Below are 8,880 nucleotides of genomic sequence, written 5' to 3' on the forward strand. Positions count from 1 at the left end.
AGGGCAGCAGATCCAATAGCAAACCCTTTGGTTGTTGCTTTTGTGGTGTTCCCAACAGCATCAAGAACATCTGTGATCTCACGAACACTTTCTGGCTGCAAGAGGTAAGAGACTATTATTTTCCCATGAGCTTGAAAATCAAAGATACAAAATAGTAATGATTCCAACCACTCATGTGACATCTACCTGCTGGCTCATCTCAACAATTCCACCTGCATTATCAGCTATAGGACCAAACATGTCCATTGTAAGTACATAAGCTGCAGTGCTTAGCATTCCCATTGTAGCTACAGCGGTTCCAAATAGACCTCCAATGGGGTTTCCATTTTCATCCATAAGCCCCGAGGTATTTCCCAGCCAAAAAGCAGAAATAATAGCTACACTTATAACTAAAACAGGAAGAGCCGTGGACTCCAGACCCAAGCTGACCCCAGCAATTATATTGGTTCCATGACCAGTGGAGCTCGCAAGAGCCAATGTCCGGACAGGCTCATACTTATAGTCCGTATAATATCTGGATATCCAGACAAAGACATAAGCTGTGATGATCCCAACCAAGCCACACATAAAGAAATTCAACCAAGCAGACGGAGCTTTTTCAGTGTATAGCAGCCAACGAGTTGACTACAAAACAGAGGTAATACTGTCAGAGAAATTCATCAGAATTACCACAATAACAAGGACTTCAATTGCTAAGATGTGCCCTTATGTGCACGTGTGTGTAAAGTCAACTATCTATAAAAATGAAAAATAACATCAAAAAGCTAGTGTGTAACAGCCATGGAATGAACAACAAAATCAATGACATATGTACATGAAATTACCGCGCCAAATGTCAAAACAGCTAATATAATAGTTAGCGAATATCCTTTCTGAAGCACAACCATTGGATCCTCTACTGGAGATTTCACACTAGCATTTCGAGTTCCCTTGATCGATAGAATACCAATTGATGATATTACCAAGTCAAAAGAGTGAACAACTAGAGGAAATAGAATAAAGCCAGATGGATCTGCATGATAAACGAAAAAAACTGGGTAAACAATAAAAAATCATGAAGCAGGAATAAAGGTGAACCTTAGTCACAGAAGGATTCGTAGTTGTGGATCTTAAACCCTTTATGCTAGTTTGACCACAGTAGAACTGGCCATGCAGTTTTTACTAAATAACTCTATCAATAATACAGATACTCCTCACAAACCTTCAATTTTGCACTTCTGAGCCATTGTACCCCCAAGTATCATTGCACTAATGATTTCTGCAGCTATACTTTCAAATAAATCAGCACCACGAGCAGCGCAGTCCCCAACATTGTCTCCAACCTTCAAAAAGATGCGATTTAAGATTCAATGATGAAGAAAATGAATACTTTCGGCGTGATTGATGACCACAGGTTCTAGGCTGGAAATAATAATTAACATAGGGTCCACAAATGAAAAGAACTAATACCAAATCAGCAATAACAGCAGGATTTCGAGGATCATCCTCAGGAATACCCTGCTCAACTTTCCCTACCAAATCTGCCCCAACATCAGCTCCCTTAGTGTATATTCCACCACCCAACTGAGCAAATAAGGCAACAAATGATGCCCCAAATCCATATCCCACAAGAAGAAGAGGCACTGTAAGAAAAAAGGAAATTTCAATCATTAAGCTAAAACATAACACTACTACAAGCAAGCATTCCAGTATTCTCTATGCAAATGCAATTTTGGGTTGGAAAACGTTACGCATATGGCTAGTTACTATAAAAATTGCCGAAAATAAAAAGAAATTTCAGGGAGCAGGAACCTATGACTTACGATCAGTAACCTTCATTGAGCCTGGTGAATCCACGTCCAACCATACATAAAATGTAGAATACAGGATGGCAATACCAATCACAGCCATACCAACAACAACCAGCGCTGAGAATCCACCAGCACGAACAGCTATCTGAATTAAAATTTATCACTTAATATTGGCCATGTGTATAGGAAGTCCTATTAAATCCTAAACTAAGCAAACCTGCAATGCTTCCCTTGCGGATCGTCTAGCAGCACTGGAGACCCGCACATTAGCACGAACTGACACCCACATTCCAACATAACCAGCAATACCTGAGCATAACGCGCCCAAAAGAAATGCAGCAACAGTAATATATGCAGACATTGTCCTGAAGCAAAAAAATTCTACAATTGAGTATTATTTATAACACAGCACAAAAGATAAAACAAATGATTGTGTACATTNTAGTGTATATTCCACCACCCAACTGAGCAAATAAGGCAACAAATGATGCCCCAAATCCATATCCCACAAGAAGAAGAGGCACTGTAAGAAAAAAGGAAATTTCAATCATTAAGCTAAAACATAACACTACTACAAGCAAGCATTCCAGTATTCTCTATGCAAATGCAATTTTGGGTTGGAAAACGTTACGCATATGGCTAGTTACTATAAAAATTGCCGAAAATAAAAAGAAATTTCAGGGAGCAGGAACCTATGACTTACGATCAGTAACCTTCATTGAGCCTGGTGAATCCACGTCCAACCATACATAAAATGTAGAATACAGGATGGCAATACCAATCACAGCCATACCAACAACAACCAGCGCTGAGAATCCACCAGCACGAACAGCTATCTGAATTAAAATTTATCACTTAATATTGGCCATGTGTATAGGAAGTCCTATTAAATCCTAAACTAAGCAAACCTGTAATGCTTCCCTTGCGGATCGTCTAGCAGCACTGGAGACCCGCACATTAGCACGAACTGACACCCACATTCCAACATATCCAGCAATGCCTGAGCATAACGCGCCCAAAAGAAATGCAGCAACAGTAATATATGCAGACATTGTCCTGAAGCAAAAAAATTCTACAATTGAGTATTATTTATAACACAGCACAAAAGATAAAACAAATGATTGTGTACATTATTGTGCATCATCACCTTCCAAGACCAGAAGCCTCTTGCTGGGGGGTTAAGTTACGGAACAAGTATATGCAAAGAATCACGAAAGCTAGCAAGAACGCCATCTTTGATATAGTACCATACTGTGTTCTGAAAAATCCTTCAGCTCCATCACGTATAGCATCTGATATCTAGACGGAAAAAGAATAAGCTCATAAGTCATAACACAGAACTAAAAATGCAACTGAGTGAAAAGAAGAAACAGAGTCAAAATCACAAATAAACAACCTAAACTTGTGTGATGTTACCTGAACCATCTCTGGAGGTCCTTCATCTTTTGCTAATACCCACTTGGTCAGATATACTGACAACATGAAGCTGATGATGCATACTACAAAGACGAACACAATGACGGGAGAAGTGCGTGCTCCCATGTAAAAGATCCCTCCAAAGCTCAAAAGCAGAAGAACAGAAAGGGCACGAACATTTAAATTTCTCAGAATCCGGATTATCTGCACAAAACAAGTCATTAGTTTTACAAAGAGGAAAAGAACATGCTCAAGGTATTGGGATGCAAAAAGAAATAGAAATGAAACCAGTTATAAGACTAACACATGTTTTAATACAAATGACGGTGTTTTGATGCAATGAATAGCATAAGAAAGACATGTTCGAGAGAGAAGGGTATTTATATACTAACCAATGGACTGTAGGTTTTACTACGCATGTCTGGAAAAGTCCTTGGCTTGTCAGTGTAAGAGATAAGAGTGGCTTGCTCAATATCTTCATCCATCATCATGTTTTGTAATGAATTTGCCCTCCGAATNTCACTTAATATTGGCCATGTGTATAGGAAGTCCTATTAAATCCTAAACTAAGCAAACCTGTAATGCTTCCCTTGCGGATCGTCTAGCAGCACTGGAGACCCGCACATTAGCACGAACTGACACCCACATTCCAACATATCCAGCAATGCCTGAGCATAACGCGCCCAAAAGAAATGCAGCAACAGTAATATATGCAGACATTGTCCTGAAGCAAAAAAATTCTACAATTGAGTATTATTTATAACACAGCACAAAAGATAAAACAAATGATTGTGTACATTATTGTGCATCATCACCTTCCAAGACCAGAAGCCTCTTGCTGGGGGGTTAAGTTACGGAACAAGTATATGCAAAGAATCACGAAAGCTAGCAAGAACGCCATCTTTGATATAGTACCATACTGTGTTCTGAAAAATCCTTCAGCTCCATCACGTATAGCATCTGATATCTAGACGGAAAAAGAATAAGCTCATAAGTCATAACACAGAACTAAAAATGCAACTGAGTGAAAAGAAGAAACAGAGTCAAAATCACAAATAAACAACCTAAACTTGTGTGATGTTACCTGAACCATCTCTGGAGGTCCTTCATCTTTTGCTAATACCCACTTGGTCAGATATACTGACAACATGAAGCTGATGATGCATACTACAAAGACGAACACAATGACGGGAGAAGTGCGTGCTCCCATGTAAAAGATCCCTCCAAAGCTCAAAAGCAGAAGAACAGAAAGGGCACGAACATTTAAATTTCTCAGAATCCGGATTATCTGCACAAAACAAGTCATTAGTTTTACAAAGAGGAAAAGAACATGCTCAAGGTATTGGGATGCAAAAAGAAATAGAAATGAAACCAGTTATAAGACTAACACATGTTTTAATACAAATGACGGTGTTTTGATGCAATGAATAGCATAAGAAAGACATGTTCGAGAGAGAAGGGTATTTATATACTAACCAATGGACTGTAGGTTTTACTACGCATGTCTGGAAAAGTCCTTGGCTTGTCAGTGTAAGAGATAAGAGTGGCTTGCTCAATATCTTCATCCATCATCATGTTTTGTAATGAATTTGCCCTCCGAATAATGGGAAGAGGTATAAAGTCAGTGCTACGGGGCAGCTCGGCCCCAGAACTTGGACGCTGAATCTTGATAGGCTACAAATTACCCTCCAAAGATTTTAGCAAAGCTGCATAACAAGAGAACCCACTAAGTCTGACTATATATTGACCTCACAGGTTCTTCAAACACTCGGCATTGGCTTCCCATATATAGTTTTCAGCATATAAGAAGAGTTCCTGAAACCAAAGTGACAAGAATTAAACCCCGGAAAAATATCTCTTTATATATTAATCGGCAATCGAATAGCATACTGTAATTAACATACATACATATATATATATATATATGCAAAACTGCTCCCAATACTCAACAAACACATTAAAAAATTCAACGGTAAGCTTCAACTATACTTATCGTTCACCCAATAAAAATTTCAATGTCCCTTCAGTCAAAACCTCTTAATGATCAGGAACCTCCGGGGATCCGGATGCGAATGAGACGCGAGGAAATGCTTGACTAAGTCCTCAGTTTATGTATAATAATAATAAACACAATGAAGCTTCAGCTAAACTTATGAACACCAACAATCAGATCTAAAATGTCACTTGCATGATCTAAACGGAAACGGAATACGTTAAGGAACGACAGAGAATTAGCGAAACTGTAGGCAAATTATAACACAGATACCAATAATTTTCTTCCCTCTAAATGTGAGTAAGAAAAAAAAAACCTAAATCGGCGAAACAGTAGAGAGGAGAGAGAGAGAGAGAGAGAGATTACGGCTCCGGAGAGTGATCAGAAGAAAACCGCCATGTAAACGAAAGCTTGTCGTAGCCGAAGAAGCGTTCTCCACTCTCTCTCTCTCTCTCTCTCTCTCTCTGTCACCGTAAAATCCAAAAAAGACTTTGAAGAATATTTAATATTACACTCTTTTTTTTCATTACTTAATTTATGCAGTATGGTTTAAATATAAAATAATCATCTCTCTCTCTCTCAAGAAGTCATATCAATTAAGAAATCATACCCTTAATTATCTTCACAATATTCGTGGGCCAAAGCCCAACATACGGTCCACGAATGAAATTATTACCCAGAGTTTATTTTCCTTTTTTTTACATGAAAAGAATCAATAAATTATTTTTTTATTATTATTTATTACGCAGCTGCTTCACTCGAGAAAAAAAGTTCTTAGATAAGAGAATCCTTTTCTGAATTCGTTTCTCCGGAGAAGAAGATGAAGCAACCGGCGACACCGAACGCGGCGGAGGAAACTACAGCAGAACAAAAGCAGAAATCGAAGAAATTCCCTACTCCGACGGAACTAATCTCTCACTACCAGAAACGAGGCCTTGAACCAGCCGAAGCTTCGATTAAGGTCATCGAAGACCTCCAAAACGCGCTAGTCCGGGTCGTTTCGTCTTCCAGAAACCAATCCAGTAAGGATAAGCTTGTAACCGACGCCAGAAAAATCGACGCCATTAACGGAAGGCTCGCAGTCGTCGACGCCAAGCTGGAGACCAAACCTGGATACGTTGAGACTTTCGTGCTGGGTTTAGCTTCTGGTGCTGCACTTAACGGAGTTAACGCCGTCTGGCCTCACCTCACCAGAGGCATTGCCCAAATTTGGTCCGCCGTTAAGAGCGGGACTGATCCTTCTTCATCTGCCCCTTGAAATGTTAGATAGGGATTCATCTTCTCCAGTGATTTTCGTTTCTTGTTTTTTTTTTCTTTGTTCTTACGGTGTTGTAGTAGCGAAACTGAGTATCAGCAGCGACTTCAAATTTTTGTAATTGTTGGAACTACTACTCTCATTACGAAATTATCCTAATTAGTTTTGCTTCATAACAAAGACAACCAATAGTTGTAAAATTGATACGAGGCATGTTTTACTTTCAATTAAAAGATAATGTACACAGCAAACGGAAAAAAAAAATTCTTAGCAGGCAACTTCACAGACAAAATTTTGCCAATACTACAGGTTAGCAAAATACTGGAGTTGCAAATACTACAGGTTAGCCAAAAAATTCTCACTGCTAGTTTCAGAGAGAAACTATGATGATACCAGAGGAATGTCTAAAACTTACCAATGTAACCGGAATTTAGCAACAGGCACGGTTGTGGGAAATAAACTTTGTTACATCAGTTCCTGTGTTATCTTTGTTTACTGTTGTTCTTGCTGGACTCTGCAAATAAGAAGCATGAAGTGAATTTTAGCATTAAGACAGTAATTTACTATTGCACATCAGCTTCTGGGGCGAAACATAGAGACGTTGGATATGTAATGAAATCTTACCTTTGATTGCCTTAGGCGGTCTTGTATGACTGCCAGCGGTTGAACCTGGGGACAATGGTCGCTTTGGAGGTTTGGGCTTATGTGAAGGAATCAGAGACGAATTTAGAATGGCAGCAACAGCTTCACGCTGTTGCTTTCGTTTGGATATCATATCTTCAACACCTCCTTGATTTGAAGCATTGCCTTTGTTTATCTGTCTATCTTTCTGTCCAACTTCATCTGTCGGATTTGCCATCTTGCTACCGTTTGATGAAGCCTTTTTAGATTTCTTCCACTCATTTGAATTTTCTTTCTTCGAACTAGTTGCATCTGTATTCTCTGGATTACTACTTTTTTCCCTAACTTTCATTTTTTCTTTCTTTTCATGGCTCCCTCTCAGAGTCTCTTCGGATGTTACTTTCTCCATGCTTGCTACTAGTTTTCCCCTTTGAGAAGAAGCTTCTTCTTTGGCTTTTCGTTTGCTGTGCTTGCTCTCTGATCCTTTTGATGAGAGAGGCACAACTTCTTCATCAGATTTCCTCTTTTTTCTATCATCAAATGTCCCTGCTTTCTGTTCCTTACGACGTGAATGCTGCTTCTCAGGGTTAGGAAATTTCTTTGGAAGATTCTCAGAATGATTTTGATCCATCAATTTTTCGCCGAACATGGAGTTGTACGGCCGCTTAACTGGTATGATGACACCTCTTTCATTTGCATCTTTCACAAGAGCAGCCCAGTTATGGTCTCTTTGCAAGGTTCGTGTGTTACCCAAAACCCAAAGGGAGAGTTTCGCTCTAGTGAGGGCAACATTCATGCGTCTAACATCTGCAACAAACCCAATTCGACTTTGATTGATCCCTTCAGGAGCAGAATGTGTAGCTCTTACAGTGGATAACACTAATATGTCAACTTCTCTGCCTTGAAAACCATCCACAGTATTCAGTTCCATATCTGCTGTTACTTGAGCCCCAAATGCACCAGTGAAACGCGAACGCAAGAAGGCAAGCTGACGTTTGTAAGGAGTTATAATGCCAATCCTTCCAGCCACAAATTCAGAGGGGTATCTGTAAGTAATAAGCTAGCCAGTGAGTAAAATGATATCATAGAACTTTCTTAAACATGTGTGAATAGATAGCTTAAGATGAATAATGACCTCTTCTTGAAAAATCTAAGTAGCTGAACAGCAGCTTCAGCTTCTTGTTCATTGCAAACGGAGCTAGAATCTCCACTTCGATGCTCTTGGCCATCAACAATATCATAGAAAACGTATGGTCCAAGATGACGAGTTCCGTGAAACGGGGCTGACTTGTTTGACATGTCGACGCCGTTTAGTAACTTGCCATCGTAGAAGTGCATGGACGGGAATCTACAAATTTCTGGGTGCATCCTATACTGTTAGGAGAGAAAGTATTATTAGCTCAACTTCCAGACAGACATAGTTTTCTAATTTCAACCGAACTTTCAAACATTTTATAAACACAACAAAAATAAATAAAAAACGTGCAGGAAAAACTTCCAAACTAAACGAAGGCCAAAAAATCAATTAATCAGCGTACCTGTTGGGTAAGCATAAGGATAGGATACCCAGCCCTTTGTAGACGTTCAAACATGCTGCACTCATACATAAATTTACTTGCAACGTTAGAGAGAACGGTTGCTGGAAGCTGCTTTGGGTCTCCAACCTGTAAATCAGAGACAAGGTTATTTAGATACAACTGCAGATATAATAGAAACTTTTGTAACGCAAGTGAACAATACTCACCATTATACATTTCGTTCCTCTTGACTTCAACAACTGTAGAGGAATCAAAGTAGCGGGCTCC

General features: G+C 39.3%; 4 protein-coding genes across 4 annotated transcripts in view; 1 reads left to right on the top strand and 3 right to left on the bottom strand.

Moving 5' to 3' along the window:
• Window positions 1–2,151, bottom strand: part of LOC104778745 (pyrophosphate-energized membrane proton pump 3-like) — a gene marked incomplete at its 3' end in the record, with an annotated part of 3,807 nt that extends 1,656 nt beyond the window's left edge. The window contains exons 1-6 of the mRNA XM_010503185.2: window positions 2,008–2,151; window positions 1,803–1,935; window positions 1,450–1,622; window positions 1,202–1,322; window positions 825–1,012; window positions 187–624 (exon numbers count right to left, since the gene is read on the bottom strand). Of these exons, the coding sequence (XP_010501487.2) occupies window positions 187–624; window positions 825–1,012; window positions 1,202–1,322; window positions 1,450–1,622; window positions 1,803–1,935; window positions 2,008–2,151 (1,197 nt within the window). The remainder of the gene's footprint in view (window positions 1–186; window positions 625–824; window positions 1,013–1,201; window positions 1,323–1,449; window positions 1,623–1,802; window positions 1,936–2,007) is intronic.
• LOC104778747 (pyrophosphate-energized membrane proton pump 3-like) lies at window positions 2,189–3,717 on the bottom strand. The gene is made up of 6 exons (XM_019239769.1): window positions 3,599–3,717; window positions 3,207–3,410; window positions 2,938–3,089; window positions 2,699–2,846; window positions 2,494–2,626; window positions 2,189–2,313 (listed from the first exon to the last, which is right to left on the bottom strand). Exons 1-6 carry the CDS (start codon window positions 3,695–3,697, stop codon window positions 2,189–2,191), a joined length of 861 nt encoding a protein of 286 aa, XP_019095314.1. The 5' UTR covers window positions 3,698–3,717.
• On the top strand, window positions 5,951–6,639 carry LOC104775782. The gene has a single exon (XM_010499707.2). It carries the CDS (start codon window positions 6,020–6,022, stop codon window positions 6,455–6,457), a length of 438 nt encoding a protein of 145 aa, XP_010498009.1. The 5' UTR covers window positions 5,951–6,019; the 3' UTR covers window positions 6,458–6,639.
• The window catches only part of LOC104778748 (helicase SEN1-like), a 7,932-nt gene continuing 5,988 nt past the window's right edge, over window positions 6,937–8,880 (bottom strand). The window contains exons 11-14 of the mRNA XM_019239770.1: window positions 8,691–8,739; window positions 8,211–8,449; window positions 7,079–8,121; window positions 6,937–6,968 (exon numbers count right to left, since the gene is read on the bottom strand). Of these exons, the coding sequence (XP_019095315.1) occupies window positions 6,937–6,968; window positions 7,079–8,121; window positions 8,211–8,449; window positions 8,691–8,739 (1,363 nt within the window). The remainder of the gene's footprint in view (window positions 6,969–7,078; window positions 8,122–8,210; window positions 8,450–8,690; window positions 8,740–8,880) is intronic.

The sequence above is a fragment of the Camelina sativa genome, chromosome 3 (assembly GCF_000633955.1).
Source record: "Camelina sativa cultivar DH55 chromosome 3, Cs, whole genome shotgun sequence".
In the NCBI taxonomy this organism is placed as follows: domain Eukaryota; kingdom Viridiplantae; phylum Streptophyta; class Magnoliopsida; order Brassicales; family Brassicaceae; genus Camelina; species Camelina sativa.

Bases quoted from the DNA above. Each gene is read 5' to 3' on its own strand.
- LOC104775782 (XM_010499707.2), top strand. From the start codon at position 6,020: ATGAAGCAACCGGCGACACCGAACGCGGCGGAGGAAACTACAGCAGAA.